Source organism: Chenopodium album, chromosome 9 (assembly GCF_948465745.1).
Source record: "Chenopodium album chromosome 9, dcCheAlbu1.1, whole genome shotgun sequence".
Taxonomy (NCBI): domain Eukaryota; kingdom Viridiplantae; phylum Streptophyta; class Magnoliopsida; order Caryophyllales; family Amaranthaceae; genus Chenopodium; species Chenopodium album.
In genome coordinates, this window is record NC_137842.1 from 19,112,010 (window position 1) to 19,132,877 (window position 20,868).

General features: G+C 38.2%; 1 protein-coding gene across 1 annotated transcript; it reads right to left on the bottom strand.

Moving 5' to 3' along the window:
- Nucleotides 1-7,815: 7,815 nt before the first annotated feature.
- Nucleotides 7,816-19,600, bottom strand: LOC145559632 (uncharacterized). The gene is made up of 4 exons (XM_081621027.1): nt 19,309-19,600; nt 11,881-12,089; nt 9,962-10,069; nt 7,816-9,192 (listed from the first exon to the last, which is right to left on the bottom strand). Exons 1-4 carry the CDS (start codon nt 19,598-19,600, stop codon nt 8,509-8,511), a joined length of 1,293 nt encoding a protein of 430 aa, XP_081477153.1. The 3' UTR covers nt 7,816-8,508.
- Nucleotides 19,601-20,868: the final 1,268 nt, after the last annotated feature.

Below are 20,868 nucleotides of genomic sequence, written 5' to 3' on the forward strand. Positions count from 1 at the left end.
GATCAGTCGATGATCAAAGTAAAAGTTATGATACTTGAATAGTCAAATTGTACAGAAATTACGGTAAAAGAAATAGAGAATAATCATCAAAAATCGTATGTGGCCGTGGTAGATTATTAGTTAGCTAGCAAAAAAAATTATGAGAGAGAAACCTAGTGAGAGAGAGTCCCCACCGGATCCGCCTGACACCCAAAACCAAACGAACATAACCGCCACACCACCTGAAACTACCATAAACACCTCCACAAAAAATGCCGCCTCAACCTCAAAAACACCAAAAAATCCGACAGTCAAGTCGATCAAATCTTTTTTCTCTTTCAAGGATGCCCTCCAGGCTCCGAATTCCACCACCTCCCCCCTACCAGTGACCTCGGTCAATTCACCTGCCTCACTCTCACCTCCACCCTGTTTTGACCAGTCTATTGACCTTTTCCTCCCTGTCTCGGAGGATGAATACGCCTCCCTGAGCTCACCATGGATTGATTCAATCATTTCGAAAGCTTGTGGTAAGACTTTCTCCACGGAATATTACCTGCAAGGTCTGGAAAAGATTTGGAAACCAGTCGGGAAAATGTTCTCCTTTCCTATTGTTAAGGGATATTTTATCTCTAAATTTACTGATCGGGCTGATGCAAAAAGAATCCTAAACCAATCCCCCTGGTCCATCAATGGCACCTTTATCCTCACTTAGCCTTGGAAGCCGGGCTTCAAGCCGTCGGAGGAAAGAAGCTCTGTTTCACCCATTTGGATTGAACTACCGGAAATCCCGACTGAATTTCTCCAACACAATTTCCTCCAAAAAATTGGAAATGCAGTAGGAACTCTATTGAAAGTTTCAACAAAACCACAAGACCAAGGAAACCTAAGGTTTGCCCGCCTGCTGATCCTAATTGACAGTCACAAGCCGAGGAAAGAATTCATTTGGATTGGGAAAATCAAACAGCAGATAATATACATTGAGCCAAATAATCAGTCTAATAGTCGCGCGGATACAAAGGAACAGGATGTTCATCAGAAAAATCAGCTTCTAGCGTCATCGGTGCCGGAGATGGTGTGGAAACAAGTCACTTCCAAGAACAGAGGGTCTTTACCCAGTGGAGAATTTCCGCGCGAAAATCAACCCAAAGTTGGGGCCCCACTTTCCCAAAAAGCCCCAGATTTAAATAATACTTCCAATAAATTTATCCTCCTAGGAAAAATGACGGAGGAAAATCTTGAAGAGGGATTTTTGCAACTTCCCAATGCTACCACGTGGCAACCATCTACTGCTCATTCTTCCCAATTACCATCATCACCCCTACCCAACCTCTCTTTTCAAACACAGCTACACCCCTCCTCCGTCTCTTCATCTTCTGCAACACGCCGCCTAAAAAGCTCCAGTCTTTTCGAATATCAAATCACCATACCCTCAAACCCGGTTTTAATGGAGCTGTTGACCTCTTTAAAAAATACTCTCCAAATTACTTCTCTTCACCCCACTCTCTCTTCTCACAAATTTCAAATCTCAACTCACTCTTTTCCCGACAAAGATGCATCGTCTCCTCCTGAGCCAAAGGCTATCCAGACTCAAAGACGAAGACCCAGAGGAGGGAGTCGACTCTGGGAACTTCCTCAAACCCCCAATCAAGCAACCCACCACAATTCATGTCACACCAGTACCCCACAGAAATGTCATCACCTCCACCAAACCAGTGATGACCTACCCCACGACCATGTTCAACCTAACTTCCTTCTATGCCCGGGACCTCTGCGGCGAGTGGATGCCACTCTCACCACCGGAGGTAAGAAAACTCCTCCTTAACCCAATGGAAGTACCACCTATCCTCTCAAATCTCCAGATGGAATATCCGGAGGAACCCTTTCGTCTACTTCCAGCCCATATACCGTCTCTCCAGGACATAAGTCTCATCAACGAACCTCTCGGAATTCTGATGAAATGGTGGATCCAGAAACTCCACAATCAGTACACCTTGATGTACATCCCATGGGAACTGCAATTTGCGATAGACCCTACACCCGTTCTTCCAAAAGAAAGAAAGGCAGTGTCGATTACAAGCGACTGGCTGGTGCTACAGTCGGTGGCAGGAACAAACAATGTCAAGTGGATGCACCTAGTCTCCCACGCTCAACAAATCCACCTCGATGTAGCTTGGGGTACTCAGAAGGGGGGTCATCTACAAATGTCCGGAGTCAAGATGAAAAAGAACACGGTGTCGATGTACTCAAAGTTTCTGGAGAAATATGTCGAGCTCGACAACAATGCGTCCTACGAGTCGCGAAAGGAACTAAACAATCTCCCTGAAATGAAACCGGGGATGTCAGTTCTTCTGTGGAACGCAAGAGGAATAGCGAGGGATGATATCAAGAGAAACATCCGTCATCTGATCAAAGACCATAACCCTGAAATCATCATCCTGACAGAGACTAAAATCATCAAACTGAACTGTGAAAAAATAATCGAAAACCTCCCTTTCAACTCCTTCGAAGTGGTGGATCCGGTGGGACTCTCAGGTGGAATTCTGATTCTTTGGAATTCTGGAGTGAATACAATCACAACCATCTCTAAAGAGCCCCGTGCTATCCATGCAGTAGTTGAGGTACAAAACAAATTTACTTTTTTCCTTTCTTCGATTTATGCTAGTACTGACTTCAATAGTAGATTAGAACTATGGGAGTCCTTAAAATCCCTATCTTTGTCTATTACTATTCATTGGGTTGTTTGTGGTGATTTCAATGATATCTGCTTCCAACATGAAAAGTGGGGAGGCAATCCCCACTCTTTGCAAAAAATGAAAAACTACAAAGAAACTATGGAATACTGTAATTTAGTAGACTTAGGATATGTGGGAGCCAAGCTCACTTGGTTCAATAAAAGGAAAAAAAGCCCAATTTTTGAGAGACTTGATAGATTTTGGGCTAACTCTGACTGGGTCTCAGCTTTCCCCACTGTTGCTGTCCACAACTTGCCTCGCCTCACCTCTAATCATAACCCCCTGCTAAAATTCTCACAAAACCTTTCCTTCCCTGACTGTAAACCCTTCAGGTTTGAGCCAATGTGGGCTTCTGATCCTCTTTTCACATCCTTTGTGGAAACAACCTGGAGTTCTCATGATCACCCTTTGCACCAAAAAATACAAAATCTTGCTACAGCCCTGAAATCATGGTCCCAAAATGTATTTGGTGAGCTCAATTTAAAGAAAAATAGGCTGACAGCTAGACTTAAAGGTATTCAGATAGCCTTAGAGACTGATCCCTCAAATGAATTTCTTTTTTATCTTGAAAATAAGCTAAATTCTGATCTTAATACTATACTTGATCAAGAAGAAACCTACTGGGCTACTAGGGCTAGATCTGACTGGCTAATTCATGGTGATAGAAATACTAAGTTCTTCCACACATCTGCTATAATAAGAGGCAAATCAAACCGAATCCTAACACTAAAAAACCAAGCAGGGGAATGGATTGATGACCCAGTCCACCTCCAGACCCATGTTTACAACCATTTCCAAAGCCTATTCACATCTCAAAATACTACTCCACCATCACCCAACAACCAATCCCTGCACAACATCCAAGCCTTTGAGTGCTCTGACCCTCCCTGCCTGGAAGAAGTAAAACAAGCTCTCTTCTCCATTGGTCCCATGAAAGCTCCTGGGTTGGATGGCTTTCATGCTTTGTTTTTCCAAAAAAATTGGGATCTAATTAAAAATGATCTCCACTCTTTCATCCTAGAAGTTTTTACCTCTAAGGAGGTCCCCCACCTCTCAAATCAAACAGTTGTATGCCTCCTTCCCAAAACACAAAATCCTTCTCAAATCACTAGCTTTAGACCTATCAGCCTGGTGAATACCTCATACAAGGTAATCACCAAGATCCTTGTCAATAGAATAAGACCTCATCTCCCATCTCTCATTTCCCCAACCCAAAATAGCTTCATTAAGGGAAGGGGCACAGAAGTTAACTATATTGTTGCTTCTGAGGTGCTCCACTCAATGAGGAAAAAGAAAGGGAAATTTGGAGTCTTTGCCCTAAAACTTGACCTAGAGAAAGCCTATGACAAGTTGGAGTGGCCTTTCATTGAACACTGTCTTACTCTAATGAATTTCAGCCCAAATTCAATCTCCCTCATCATGTCATGTGTTACCAGTACCTCAACCCAAATCCTGATAAATGGAAAACTAACACAGTCTTACACACCCTCAAGAGGACTCAGACAGGGGGACCCATTGTCCCCTTATCTCTTCATCATTTGTTTAGAGTACCTACAGATTCATGATCAATGTATTAGAAAAAACTGAAACCCTTTAGGTTCAGAGGTGGTAAAACAGATGTGTCACACCTTCTTTTTGCTGATGATGTGCTTCTCTTTGGAGTGGCAGATTCAAAAACACTTACCTCTGTCTCAAACACCCTCACCTCTTTCTGCTCTCTATTAGGACAATCAATCAACACTGACAAAAGTTCAATTTTCTTCTCCCCTAACACCTCCCAGGATATCATAGATGATTTTGAACAAGTCCTCAATGTAAAAGCTTCAGCAAATTTGGGCACCTACCTAGGCTTCCCCCTTTCTGACAGAAAACCAACAAAAAGACAAATCCTTTCAATAATTGATAAGGTAGGTGGGAAGCTGGCTGCATGGAAAGCAAACACCATGTCTAGGGCAGCCAGAATCACAATGATCCAATCAAACCTCTTAGCCATGCCCAGATACACTATGACTTGCTTGAAATACCCAAAATATGTCACCAAAAAGCTGGACTCCATATGTTCAAACTTTCTTTAGGGAGGGAACAATAATAAAAGGAAAACTTGCTGGATTGCTTGGAATAAGGTGTGTCAAGAAAATCATAAGGGGGGCCTGGGTTTCCTGACAAATGAAGAGATCAACATTGCCTCTTTGGCAAGACTCTGCTGGTTGGTGGATACTAAAGCTAATTGGGCTGGAAAATTGCTCTTTGAAAAATACATACAAAACAAGAATAGGTCTGTTCCCTTTAACAAGGGATCCCATGTATGGAAGGGAGTGGGAGTTGGATGGGATATTTCAAACACAGTCTCCACTGGGAGGTGGGAAGGGGGGATAAAATAGATTTCTGGAATGATAACTTGTTAAGATTATCTACCATCAGAAACTTATTAACTTGCCCAATAAATAATGCTGCGCAGCAATTAGTGTTGAATCAAATTCCTTTCCATGATAAACCTGCTTTTGAGAGGATGATTAGCTTTCAAATTGATGAGGACACCTTTAACCTCATAAAGTCCATTGAGTTAAATCAGAATGCTGACTTCAACTATACCAGCTGGACTAAGAAAGGTAAATTTCATATGAAAGCGGCTTCCTCTTGCATCATTTCCCTCATATGCAACACTCCCCTCTATACCAACATTGATGATAATCTATGGCATAAAATCTGGAAAGCAGACACCTATCCAAAAATCAAAGCCTTCCTTTGGCAAGCTGCATTAGACTGACTGCCAATAAAATCAAACCTTCACCAAAGAAACCTTGCCCATTCAAATACTTGCCCCTTCTGCCCAGATTCACCTGAAACAACCTTGCATATCCTTGCCTTCTGTCCAAGAGCCCAGGAGATGTGGGAACTACTTCCTGTCCCACCCCAATGCATGATCACCCATACTCAAACACTCTCTGACTGGATGTCATACAATCTGTCTTCCAAAATCCTTTCTCTGCATAATATCCCATGGAAAATCATCTTCTGCTTTGCCACTTGGGCAATTTGGCTCAGAAGAAACAAATGGATCTTCAATAAAGTTAACCTCCCTTCAAAAACGTCTAAAACCCAATGTCTATGGGCTGCATCTGAATGGTTCTTCTCAACAAAGACCACTCAGACTCAAAAGCCTATTCACAAAGCCTGGGTCCCCCCACCCCTTTCTTTCTTTAAACTAAATGTTGATGCTTCCTTTATCCCATCAACCAAGCAGACTGGTTGTGCGGGTGTCTGTAGAGACCACAATGGCCTCTGGAAAGGAGGTTTTCTGTGGAAAGGATACTCACCAAATCCAAAAGAAGCTGAAGTCAAAGCCATTACTCTGGGACTTCAGTGGTTAAGGAGCAAGGGTTGGGGCAAAGTCATTAGGGCAAAGTCATTATTCAATCTGATAATAAGGAGGCTGTGGAGGAGATCACAAACAGTTCTTCATCTAACCTTATCACTCCATCAATTTTGAAATGCAGGGAACTGCTGCTACAGGTTTCTGAAGGGGAGCTCACCCATGTAGGAAGGGATCAAAACAAAGTAGCTGGCATCCTTGCAAAGCATGCTAGGGGAGAAAGTAATGTGATGTATCAGATTTGTAATTTGGATAACCCCCCTGTTTGTATTAATGCACTTAGCAGTGACTTTGCGTCTTTTGATCAAACTCAAGTAGCTCTAGAAGAGACTAGTATGATGTCTGAACACAACGAACTGTCTGTTGTAACTCTTAATATTACTACTTAAGTGATCGCTTCCTTTTTATCAAAAAAAAAAAAAAAAATAATACTTATTGACAATATGTCATTAACTTGAAACTTTGAACTTTACTCATTATATTTCAAAATCCTCTTATACGTTTAGGAAAACTTCAAATCGCCCCTAGTTAGATCAAAGTTTTTGAAAGAATAAACTGGTTTCTCTATCATGGGTTTAGACTACTAAGTACTAAGAATAGTCATCTTGGATTAACCTACTAAGACTTATAGTTCGAATCTCACAACAATTCAAATTAGTTGCTCTATTTTCAATTTTACAGTCTCTAAGATGCATATTTGACCATAATATTTAAAAAAAACAAATTAAAATACTAATGACAATGTCACACTCACACATATTACAATTGAGTAAAATTTAAGAAAAAAATTAAAACACTTATAACAAGTATATTTTCTACCACATATTACAGTTGAGTGAATCTTTATGTCATAGAACAAGCAATAACAGTCAAGATCCATGAACGTTGATTATAAAAAGTCAAATGAAGCAATGTGAGAGGCTGAGAGTGAGACTAAAAGACTATTAAAGCCCCATTCACTTCACTCTATTTTTGCTGAACTGAAATTAAATTTGCTAAACTTAAATCATTTTAGCTGAATTTAAATTATTTTTACTAAACTGAAATTATTTTTACTGAAGTTAAATTAATTTATTGAATTGATTCTCTATTATATATTTTTTTTTAGTTACTGATTTTTACTGATTGAAATTAATTTTACTGAAGTGGAATTATTTTTACTGAATGTTATTTTGGTAAGGTGAACAAAACAGGGCCTAAGAGAGCTGAAAAATGGGAAGAAAAAAAAAAACAATCAATTCCTTAGCATTACTGCACAACAATAAGCCAACAAATTCTTAATTTTCCTTTTTTAGTCATTGTCCATAAAAAAACACCTTAATTTTCCATATTTCTTCATTAGCATAACCATCAATTTCTTATTTATGTAGACTTAGGCCCTGTTCACTCCACTTTAAAAAAAAATAATATTAAGTAAAAATAATTTCAGTTCAGTAAAAATTAAGTCCAGTTCAGTAAAATTAAGTCCAGTTTAGTTAAATAATTTCAGTTCAATAAAAATAAGTTTAGTTCAGTAAAATTCAGTTTTCTTAAAGAACAATTATAATAGAAAAGCTATAAAAATAATTTCAATTTAGCAAAAATAAATTCAATTTAGTAAAATTAATTTAAGTTCAGTAAAAATAATTTAAGTTCAACAAATATAATTTAAGTTCAGCAACTATAATTTTGTTTTAGTAATAATAATTTCGGTTCAGCAAAAATAAGGTGAACTTAACGGGGCCTTACAATTGATAGTCTTCGGAGCAACCTAAACATCCAAAGATCATTACAAACAAGTATTGAACTCACAAGTAAATCGTATATGAATCATCCAAAAATCCCATAGTCACAAAGGGAAAACTTTCCCAAAGAACAAAGGGTGAATTATGTGCTAACTTCATGGATGATTGACAAGCATAGTCAAGGATATATGTACTAAGTATAAGTTATTCCATCAGAGATTAAAGATTTGTACACCTAAAAAAACAGAACAACGATGGAAGTTTGTAAAGTTACCATACGACATATGCTATACTACCAGCTCAATCAGGAACCATATAATAGAAACTGCATAATATGTTTCACTTTTGTTTTTGGAGGGGTGAGCACTGAGCTGGCAATTGAAGTGTGAAAAAAACATGGGGAGCTAAAATAGCATACCAGGGATACTATCTGATTCACATACTTGGTGTTAACTTGCTTATACCTCTTAAACTCTGATTCCAGGACAGCAAAACTACCCAACTCAGATATATTTCAGCAAAACGTAAAGTATAACCTCTGAACAAGCTGCTTTCTCCCAAAATTAGAACTTCTGTACAAAGTTTTAGAACCATGAAATCCTAGGGTGTTTAATATCATCTTCTATTTAATTGATGCAATGCTAAACTTCCTTTTTGTCCTGTATCATCAGTAAACACAAAGGCCAACACTGAACTTTAATCAGTCAGGACTATCACATTCCACAATTTTTACACCACGGCTTATCTGTCTCAGTATGGCCACCCTACGAATTCGAACCCCTAAAAAGTTAGCCTTATTGGTCCTCTTTCTCATCTCTGTACCTCTGATATCTCTGATTTTCATCTTTCCTTTCCTTTCAACTTTTTCAACTTCCATACAAATTTCTGGATCCAGACGAGTTTTCTGAGATGAATGGTTCGAGCTAAACAGGTGACTGAGATAGTAAGCAGGGTTAACATAGCAGAAAGACATGGACACAATGCCTTTCACATTATATGGCTTGGTTAGCTGAACGAAATCTTTTATTTCATGAAAGCAGCAGTGATCAGAATAAGGAACTGTAAAGATATGATCATGGACCTTCTCAGCAGATTTAATGTTCCTGTCAACTCGAGTTCCATTGCTTGCAAGTGTCCTGTTTGTTGAAGCAACTGAAAGAGAAAGGGAGTCTTTCATTTTTCCCTCAAAGGGCTTCACTACCCATGGAAGACCAGATGGCATAATTCCTATAGTCGACCTTTTGGCGTTTAAGGCCTCTAAGGTGTTAATGCTGAAACTGTAACGAGGAACAGCTCGAACTCTTGTCAGGGAAGTCCTGGTTGTGAAGATATCAGGGTAACCAAGAAGATGCATGGTCTGTAACCGCTCTGGCCACACCCAGATCTTTGGAGCCGGAAAAGAAAAGGAAATAGATACAATTAGATAACATAATAGTGCGCAATATGACGAGCTTTAAAATGTTTTAATTTGTTATTTCTAGCAGGCAAATGAGGGACAGGGAGCAGAGTCCAAAATATTTGACGGTTAACCATATAATCCATAATATTGAACATGTATAATGCAATAGTGTGTTGATGTTAGACTTGCATTACAGTAATTAATAGAGTCCAAAAAAAAAAAGGCACCACATTGGAATATAGGATGCCATTTGTAGTTATAGCTTTTGAACTTCATTTCACAGTACAACTCTAAATATATCATTCCTTGGTCAGTGTGTAAATTATAATTTTAATAGAGATACCTAATAATTGCAACAAAATCCAACCAGCTCCTCAATTTGGCCTTTAACATCAAATAAACTTCAGTGATGGGAATGATATAACAATTTGTTATAACATCAGTAGACATTGGAAATAAACATGGAACAGATGAACCTCTTGATACTTGGTTTTTCTTGGTGTCCTCCAAGTAAGGCTAATTTGAAAATATGACCCATGTAGATATTCATTCTGAGACTGAAATTGTATCAAAGATTACAAAGAAGAATAAACAATAAAATGAAGTATCCTAGTCCTTTATATACACAGTAAAGCATCCGTCAAGCATTTAAAACCTTTAAAAAAATCAGATGCATTTCTTGGTTCTTAGTTACCTAGTTCTGATGAATTGGGATCAGCAAACTCTAAAATCAAGTTTTATAAAAGGTTCAAACCTTAATCTTCAGACTACGTGAAATTTGAAGCAACAGATCTTCTTTACCCAGGGAGTCAATCCCAATGATGATGTCATGGTCTGGGTGTGAAGCAATGATCTCTATAACCTGCAAATCAGCCATTAGTGAAGCTATCAATAAAAGCAATTACATGAACAGCTATGGTGTCATTTTTCAGTAGCTATCACAGCAGTTGTCACCAACACTTATAATGAGAATTTGAGAATTCAAGTTTGCTTAAGATGCATTATAAACTCAAATTTACATAAGATGGATTAAAAAGTCAACTTAAGATGGATTATAATATCAAGTTTACACAAGATAAATTACTAATAATGTAACTCGCTTGCCAATTACAAAGTATCTATTAACCGCCATTTGTAAGAATATACTTTCAGAGAAAAAAAAGCTAGTTGATTGAATGTACTTGCAAAAACGTTACATATATCTCCTTCTGTTATTAACATCCTCGCCAGCCAAAATTGAACGAAAATTCATAAAGGGTAGCCTCTAGTTAAAGGTGTTAAAGTATTTGCGAAAAGCATGTACAAGTCCTGAGGATTTTTCTAAAACTTCTATAACAGTATAACTTCACAGATTCTACCTTGAAGTAGCAGAAAATTAAAGTTCAGAAATCCTTTCAGCCAATGTTGCACAATAATGGATACGGGCACAAAAACGAGTACGGGACAGGATACGGAAAACTCATAATTTCAAAAAACGCATACAGCTTGAATAGGCCAAAAAAAAAAAAAAAACAAAAACAAAAAGAAAATTAGCAAAATATAAATCCAAACATGCTAAAAAAATCCATACAACAAAAATTCAAAGAAAAACCAATTAATGTAATGTCTCAAATAACACAAATAAAGGAGGTTGATTCAATCTACACTTATCAAATTACACAATATAACTAACAAAATATAACAAGTGGGAGTTAAAATAAGAAATAGGGAATCAAAAGTATAAAGGAGGAGATGCACGGGTACTTTTGGCTTATAACTTTAAAGGTAAGAAAGTAATTTGTGTTATATCTTTAAAGGTAAGAAAGTAAGATGTAGGCATTAGACAATTACTCAGGGAGTCAAAAGCTAAGTCATCATATAAGTTTTTTCAATCGTTAAATTTTGTATAAAAAGCTTTTGAACAGAAAATTATCACAACAGAAATTATAATTCTATATTATGTTCACAAGAATTTTGCATATAGGATATTCATGAAAATTTTTGCAAAGAACCACCTTTTAAATCTTATTTTTAGCATATAACCACCTTTTAAAAAAAATGTTGCGAAAGACCACCAATTTTAAAATTTTTGTTGCAAATTACCACCATTTCAATGTAAAACAATTGATAAATTTGGCGTAAAAAGTGGTATTTTGCAACAAAAATTTTAAAATTGGTGGTCTTTAGCAACATTTTTTTTAAAGGTGGTTATATGCAAAAAAAACAAGATTTAAAAGGTGGTTTTTTGCAAATTTCCTAATTTAATATAATTTTCTTAATTGTGATATTTCTTTAATATATACATGGCAAATGATAAATCATCTCCAACTCTTCCAACAGAGAAAAAAACAACCAAGTGATCATCACAAATATTCCTAATTGCTAATAAAAATATTAGTTCCAAGTAGGCATGCAGACTAAATCAATTTAAGTAGGCAACTAGAAAGTCAAGAAATAGCACATCACACGCTAGTTTGAGTAGGTAATCACAATCAGATAATCAACCAGCACATCTGCATTAAATAAATTTATAAATATAAAACAATCATTTTCCAATGCACACATTATTCCGCTTTTCCTTTTCATTTTTCATAAAAGAAAAGCCAATCATTTGCAACTAAGCACTAGCAGCAAAATAATTCTTTGTATATAGTAAACACCAAGTTGCTACACAATAGAGGACCTGAAAAGTACCTGTTGAGCAGCAACTTCTCGTGTAGGGAAACAGTATAAAGGGTTACAGTAGGTATTGTCTAAGTAAAGGTGGTCAACTTTAGCACCATGGAGAGCATCAAGAAGCATGTTCCTCGCTTTCATTGACCTCTCACCAGTTGCTTCCCAACGGAAATCCCCCGTGTATAGAACATGACCAAAGATCCCCTTAAATAAAAACATTACAGCCCCTGTTCATAACAATTAATAGCACATGTAAACCAGGGTAAAAATCTCAAGCATAGTTCTACACAATTAGAATGATAGACAAGGAGATAGCCTACAGACATTTGCAGCATGGAAAGCGTATAAAACATATCATAGCCCTCAGGTTAACCCCACACTCAAAATTTTGAAGCAGATTGAAACTGTCTAATTTTCCTCCAAATCTCTGTTTGCAAAGGAATAGTGACATCAATAAAGATGTAACTCATAGATTTAAGTGTGCGTGGCTGAAGAGGAGAGCAGAGTATGCCTTTAAGGTTGAAAGGAGACTTCTATTGAATGGCAGTTAGAGGCCTTAGAGCGGCACTATGTATGGGTTATAATGTTGGACCGTAAAGGAGCACGTTAAGAAGATGAGTGTAGTATAGTAAAGATGTGTATGGTGAAATGGGTGTGGAAAAGCCTCTAGGGAAAATATTAGCAATGTAGAAATTCGATATGAAGTTAGACTCGCGGATATTGAGAATAAAATAAGAAAGAATCAGCTACATTGGTTAGAACATTTGAAACCAACTAGAGGATGTACCACTGTATCAGTAGGAAAGACAGATCTTTCAATAGTAGCCAAGGAAAGCTAAAGATGATTGTGATAGAAGGAGATAAAAATAACATGAAGAAAGTGGGAATGCATATGTAGCACTATATAGAAACAAATGGAGAAAGAATTTCTTTGTGGATGACCATGAGTTATAAATTCTTTATTCGTGCAACAGACGGGCAGACTCCATCCTTTTGGGGTAAAGGGTAACTATGTGTCATATTTTTTTTACAATCATAATCATAGCACATTTTTTCTTGGTTCTCTCATAAAACCCCCTGAATTTTTCTTGGATGCTCTTTCTTTTGCTCACTTTACTCACCTTTTTTTCAAACTCTTTCAAATGATTATCTTGTTGAGTCCTTTTCTTTATGTCGTACGATTCTTTATGACGATTCATGTAATCATGTTAGCCGACCCCAAATCATTTTGGGACTAATATTTTGTTGTTGTTGTTTTAATCATAGAACAATTTTTAATTATATTGTACTGCATATAGCTTTATTAATTCTAACCTTTTAATTGCCAACGCCTAATTTTCACTATCAATGTCTCTAATACTAGTAGTAGCATTTTTTTTTTTAAAAAATAAAATATTATTAAAAGTTCATAAAAAAATATTGAGACTAAACCAACAATATTTTAGATAATACGAAGTTTTTTTCAATATTAGTTAAAATTTGAATTCAAAGGAAATACTTAAATTAGAAGTATAAATAGTGCAAGGCTCCCTTGAAAGAAAGGGCGATTGCTTCCTCGAGAGAAAGGGCGAGAACTACCTCGGAAGAAAGGGCATTTCTCCGGCCAATCATGGCCGACGACCTAATCAAACAGTGTGCGAATTTGGGAATCAATGAACTAGAACACGAGATTGTTGATGTTGGCGATGTCGAGAATGATGAATCGGAGGACCAAGTTTCCCTAATGCTTGTTGGGAAATTAATCTCTGATAGATCGATTAAGTTGGAGGCTTTCAAAAGAACAATGACCCATGCTTGGGCGGTTTCCAAAAGACTTGTTATTCGTGCAATTGGTGTCAATCTCTTCGCTTTCCAATTCTTCTGTTGGAAAGATAAAGACAAAGTCTTGGAAGGAAGGCCTTGGTGCTTTGAAAATAACCTCCTTCTCCTCAAAGAAGTGGAAGGGAATGAGCAGCCAGCGGAGATTTCTCTAACCCACTCCCCGTTTTGGGTTAGGCCGGAGAATCTCCCTTTTAACCGTCGATTGAATGCAATTGTTGCTGCATTAACAGCGTCTATGGGTGATTTATTGGAGGTGGAGGATGATAATCTGGGCTTGGATAAATATAGGAGAGTGAAATTGAACATAGATGTGACTAAACCCCTCCGTCGTTTTCTGAATATGAAAGGGAAAGATGGACGGGTTATCAAGGTGGGAGTTAAATATGAACGGTTGCCGTTCTTTTGTCTGATGTGTGGGGTTATGGGGCATAGTGAAAAGGATTGTCTCAATGTACCAGAAGAGGAGCAACATCAGGGAATGGGATGGAGTTTGAGTCTGAGGGCAACGCCTAGGAAGGGCGGGAAGAAATTGGTAGAGGAGGTAGAAGAGGTGAAGGCTAGCAGGAAGGTGTTGTTTGTTTGTAAAAAATCTTTAAAAAGTGGGACGAGTGATGAGAAAAGGGAGGATGAGGGGAGAGGGTCACATAAGTTAGGGGAGGGATTTGATAGAGAGAATGGCAGAACTCAGTTAGCTTTAGAGAATGGAGATATAGGTCATAGTATACCTGAACCAAATGCTATATGGAGGTTGAGGAGGAGAGAATGTCGGAGGAAAATGTGTTAACAGGGGATGATACTCTGTCTTATATATTCAAAGCTGGGGGTAGGGGAAACAAGAAGTTGGCAAAAAAAGGTGTGAAACTTAAAAAAGTAGGGTTGACAGATGGGAGAGTTGGTGGAAAGGAGACAGTGGGTGTAAAAAGAAAAGGGAGTATTGATGATGATATAGGAGTGGAAGATGACTTAAACAAACGTGCACGTGTGGTGTCCTCATTGGTTAACATGGAAGTAGCGGGTGTTGGGTGTGACCAACCCCGCGAACAACAATGAAAACCCTAAGTTGGAACTGCCGAGGATTGGGCAATCCTCGGAAAGTTCGAAAACTCCAACCGTGGTGTTGGAGAGACAGCCCAAATTTTGTGTTTGTTATGGAGACCATGATCGATAATAAAAGGCTAGAAACCGTTCGTAATAGATGTGGATTTGAGGATGGGATTTGCTTGAGTAGTATGGGAAATTCAGGGGGATTGGGTCTATGGTGGAGAGTGACCAATGTTCAGGCCATTTCTTACTCGGTACATCACATTGCAGTGGAGGTTAGGAGTGCAAATAATATCCCTTTGTATGCTGCGGTGGGCATTTACGGGTGGCCAGAGAGGGAGAATAAGTATCGTACTTTTGAGCTTATGAAATCCCTCAAGGAAAACATCAGTATTCCCATCATTTTCTTTGGGGATTTTAATGAGATTTTAGGAGATGAGGAAAAGTACGGGGGGGTAAGGAGAAGTGGGAGAATGATTGATCAGTTTAGGGAGGTGGTGGAGGTTTGTGGGCTGAATGACTTGGGATATAGGGGCAATATTTTCACGTGGCAGAGAGGGAATGATCCTCAGCATATTGCGAGAGAGAGGCTCGACCGCTTTTTGGCCTGTGATGAATGGTGCAACATTTTTCCTTATTACATTGTGAGGCACCTGCCGCTCTATGCTTCTGACCATGCCCCAATTCTCCTTCAAACTGATGGAAATGGCAGGAAACAAAGGAAGGGTAAGAGCTGCTTTTTTGAAGCAATGTGGCTGGATTGCCAGGAAGTGGTGAAATCTACATGGGAGGGGAGCTCAGGTTTGGCAGTTAATGCAAGAATTGCTAGGTGTGGGAGGTCCTTGTCATCGTGGGCAGCCACTTCATTTGGTGACACTAGGAAGAAGATCAGGGCGAAAGAGGCAGAGCTTCAAGAATGGCAAGCGAAAGAGGTTGATGCTGTTATGCTAAATAAATGCAAAGAAATTGTGGTGGAATAGGATGAACTTCATAGGTATGAGGAGTCATACTGGCATGCTAGAGCAAGGGCGAATGAGCTTAAAGACGGGGACAAGAACACCTCATACTTTCAGCGCTAGTCACAGACAACGACGAAATTACATTAGACAGCTTGAGGATGAAAATGGTGTTTTATGTGATGATGAGATTGAAATGAAAAGAATTATTTCTGATTATTTTCTTGACATATTCTCTTCATCGCTGCCATCTGATTTTGATGATGCTTTAGCAGGAATTGTAGTATTGTCACTGAAGAAATGAACCACTGCCAGCTAGGTGAGCCTACGGCGGAAGAAGTCTTTGATGCTCTTTCTCATATGCACCCGAATAAAGCCCCCGGTGTCGACGGTATGCATGCTTTGTTTTACCAAAAATTTTGGCACATTATCGGTCCTGATATTGTCAATTTTATTAGAGATTGGTGGAACAATGATAGAGATATTTTTTAGATTAATAAGACGTGCATTGTCCTTATCCCAAAGTGTCATGATCCTGTTAAAATGAGTGAATTCCGCCCTATTAGCCTCTGTAATGTTGTGTATAAGTTGATCTCTAAAGTGCTTGCTAACAGACTGAAACTAATTCTTCCGAAGTTGTTAATTACGGACAATGCTATTGTTGCTTTTGAGATATTTCATGCAATGAAGAGAAAGGAAGAGGGTAGGAAAGGCACAATGGCTTTAAAACTTGATATGAGCAAGGCTTACGATCGGGTTGAATGGTCGTTCTTGGAAGCGGTTATGACTCGGCTTGGTATGTCTGCTTTGTGGGTAGACAAGGTGATGCAATGACTTTCAAGTGTGTCGTACTCTTTTAAGTGGAATGGTGTGACAGATGGGCATGTTCGACCGGAAAGGGGACTTTGACAAAGGGATCCAATATCTCCCTATCTTTTTCTGCTTGTTTCCGAGGCTTTTTCAAGGCTCTTATGTAAGGCTGCGGATGAGAAGCTTATTCATGGTGCCATGGTGTGTAGAGGTGGCCCGAGAATTTCACACCTATTTTTCGCGGATGATAGTATTCTATTTGCTAGAGCTACGCTTCAGGAATGTTCTACAATTGCTAACATTATTAGCACATACGAGAGAGCATCGGGACAAAAAATAAATTTTGAGAAATCTGAAGCTACCTTTAGTAAAAATGTTGAGGCGCCTAGAAGGAGAGATATTCTTACTGTCTTGGGAGTGAGAGCGGTGGCAAAACATGAGAAATATTTGGGGTTGCCACTATTATCGGAAGATCGAAGAAAATGGTCTTTTCATGTTTAAAGGATAGGATATGGAAAAAAATGCAAGGCTGGAAAGAGAAGCTACTCTCACAAGCAAGGAAAGAGGTGTTAATCAAATCGGTCGCACAAGCCATCCCGACTTATATGATGGGGCTATTTAAAATTCCGGATGGAATTTTAGATGATATCCATTCGATGCTTGCTCGGTTTTGGTGGGGGGCACATGGGACTAGAAGGAAAATGCATTGTGTTAGTTGGGAGAAGCTGTGTCTCCCGAAGTTTCTTGGTGGAATGGGGTTACGTGACTTGAAGGTCTTCAACCAAGCACTCCTTGCAAAACAAGGTTGGAGATTGATTACCAATCCTAACTCCCTGGTGTATCAAGTTTTGAAGGCTAAATATTTTAAGCATGGTGATTTTGTCTCTGCGAGTAGGGGACATGATCCTAGCTTCGTGTGGCGTAGTATTTGGGGGGCAAAATCCCTTCTTCTCGAGGGGATGAAATGGCGTGTGGGGGATGGAAGAAATATAAACGTGTGGGATGATGCTTGGATGCCAGGAAATAGTGTGAGCTCGGTTCCCTCACCAAATATTGATAGCCCTGCTGATATGCTTGTTTCTGATTTGATTGACTGTGATAAGGGGGAATGGTGTACTGATATGCTTGATCTTCATCTAACTCGAAAGGATAGTGCTCGAGTTCATTGCTTACCTTTGAGTAAGAGGTGCCCTGCTGATGTTAGATACTGGTGGCCGACTAATGATGGAATTTACACCACAAAGTCGGGTTATTGGCTGGGTAGGCTTGGCCACATTCGAGGTTGGGAACAGCAATTTGGTAATGCGGGTGAGGCAATCTGGAAACTGATTTGGAACATGAAGGGGCCACCAAAATTATGCCACTTCTTATGGCGTGCTTGTTCGGGTTCCTTGGCTACACTGGACAGATTGCGAGAAAGGCACATTCGTGAAGATGGAAGGTGTGATCTTTGTCATGGTGATAATGAAACTATTTGTCATGCTATCTTTCAATGCCCGAATGTTTCACAAATCTGGGAACCTTCCTCCTTCCATGACTTATTGTTGGATGCTCCTATGGCCTCGTTTGGGGAGTTGTTTCTGTGGTTGAGTACCAAATTAAGCAAAGAGGAACTACTGTCCTTTGCTGCTTTGGCGTGGGCTGCCTGGTCATTCCGTAACTCTGTGGTTTTCAACAGCCCATGGAGTTGTGTTGTTAGTGGAGCTGTGGGCTTTGTAAAGCTTGTGACTGAGTACAAGAGATATAACAGTGCTGTTGGGAGTGGTTGCTCTAGGTGTGTGCCTAGTGTGGGGACTGTTAAGGTGAACACTGATGCGGCAATGCTGGCTGGTCTTGGAGTGGGGCTTAGTGCGGTGTTTCGTGATGATACGGGCAAGGTGTGAAGCGTTGCCCTGGTGACTTTTCTGTCAAACTAGCAGAAGCAATGGCTGCTAGGCATGGGGTGCTTGCTGCGAAGGAGCTTGGTTTCTACAACATTGAGCTGGGGGGAGATGCTCTGTCCATTTTCAATGCCATAAAGCAGAAACAGGAAGGCAGAACTCCCTTTAACCTGGTGATTGAAGACATTTTGGAAGTAGGGAAGAGTTTTAATTATTTTGCTGCTAATCATGTAAAACGAAATGGCAATGTTGTTGCACATTTCGCTGCTAGGTTCCCCCCCCCCCCCCCCCCCCCTTATGGTCTTGAGGTTGTATTCTCTGACTCGATCCCCCAAGGTATTAATGCCTTGGCTGAGCTTGATGTAAATTAATATATGCTGCTCGAGTTTGCTTTCAAAAAATATATATATATAAATAGTGCAAAAGTCAAACAGACACTTAAATTTAGAACAAGCAACAAGGAAGTAAGTTTCAACAAGTAATACAACAATGTAATATTGATGAATCATGAAGGTGGAATTATAAACCAAAATTTGTGGTAATTTATGTTGCATTTTGAAAATAAAACTGAAAAATACATGCACTCAAAAAGATTGAATGTTTTCATACTCAACTGACAACAACTTCTTTTTTTCAGAATAAGGATCAAGTAATGACATTTTTACAAATTATAATCCAAATAAAATTTACAATTATCTATCGATAATTTGTTTGTTGATCAGAACTTAACTGATTCCAAAATCACTCAATCATATAATCAATTCAAAACATATACAGTGTTAAAAACGAACAATGAAAATCAAATCAACCCTAGAAAGGAATTAATTTCTCCAAAATTTAATTCTAATCATATGAAACACAAGCATATTCAACTCAATTACATGAAAAACATAACAATTCCAAAATTAGGGTTAACCAAAATGAAAATTGAGAATTACCAGGACAGTGAAAAGCATCAATTGGCATAAACTGAATAGGAGCAGGAGATCCAGAGGAAGGAGAGGAAAGAGAAAGATGATGCCAAGACCCGATTTCGACGACACGGAGTAAAGCGAAGTTGAAATCGGGGAATTTGAGAGGGAAGAGCTTGGCGGTGGTGCGAGAGCAGAAGAGCGGACCATGCGACCAAGTCGACGAGAGGCCGCGCGTATGATCGGAGTGAAGATGCGTAAGAAAGTAAGCTTGGCTTCCTCTCGCCCATCGATCTACTGAGATCATCCCGCCCTCCATTGTTGTTGCTCAAGGTTTTGAATGTTGGTGGTTTTGTTTTGTTTTGTTTTGTTTCAGGCTTTTTCAGCTAAGCTTGTTGTTTGATTTCAAAATTTTGATAATGAAATGTTGATTGTTGGTTTTTGGCGCCTTTTGTATCAATATAAGGAGTATTTGTAATGTTTGATTTGTGCACCAGCCACCAGGTGCATATCAGAGTGCACCTAGTTATATAAAAACAAGGTAAAATGAATATATAGGGTTTGAAAAAGAATATATATATGTTTGACAAAGAATTGCATTACCAAAGTATATAGACATTACAAAAAGAATGTGATAAAAAATTTATTAAAATTTCATGAAAAACTATGCAATAACAATTTTTTTTTTTTTGGCCAAATTAAAGATATCATTTCCCCCAAAAATAGTTTTTTCTCTCTCTAAAAATTCAACTTTCCACAATAATTTTAGTTTTCACTCTCAAAAATTATTTTCAACTAAAAATATTTCAAGATTTCATTTTCAAATTTTAAAATTCAAAATCGTTAAAAGAACATAAGTTATAATGTAAATAACATATAGTTCATACTTAAAGAACACACTAATCAAACTCAAAGAACATACGATAATAAAAATTATTTAAATATATATGATAATAATAATAATAATAAATAAATAAATAATACAATGTGTGCATCACTCATTACCTCAAGGAACATACGAGCCAAATTCATTGAACATATGAGCCAAATTCAAAGAACAAACTTTGTATTATTGAAACTCAAAAAAAACATGTTTAATCAATACAAGTATATGTTAAAGAACATAAGTATAAAAGAACATATTATCAAACATATATAGGTACTCCCTTCGTGTTTTTTTCAGTGTTACACTTACCAAATCCGGCCGTGTTTTAATAAGTGTTACACTTCTTTTTTTGGCAAAAAGCTACATTAAAATATTACATCTCTTTCTTCTCATGGTCCCCACCCAAACCCACTACTACTTTTTTTATTATATCTCTCCTCTCACATTCATTACTTTTCAATTAATTATTAACTCCACTATCTTTCTTTTACAATATTTTAATACTCCAACTACCCCACTTACCTCTTATTTATTTAAGTCAATTAAATTGCCTAAAACTATATGTCGGTCAAACTGTAACACTTAAAAAAACACGGAGGGAGTATGTTCTTTGTCAAACACGGTATATTCTTTGTTCAACCAAATTATGTTATTTTCGCCTATTTTTTATTTATCAGGTGCACCATGGTGCACCCTGGTGT

Coding starts and splice junctions, on each gene's coding strand:
- LOC145559632 (XM_081621027.1), bottom strand. CDS start 19,600: ATGGAGGGCGGGATGATCTCAGTAGATCGATGGGCGAGAGGAAGCCAA. Junction 12,090..19,308: donor TGATGCTTTTCACTGTCCTG/GTAATTCTCAAT, acceptor TGTTATGAACAG/GGGCTGTAATGTTTTTATTT. Junction 9,193..9,961: donor CACGTAGTCTGAAGATTAAG/GTTTGAACCTTT, acceptor CCGGCTCCAAAG/ATCTGGGTGTGGCCAGAGCG.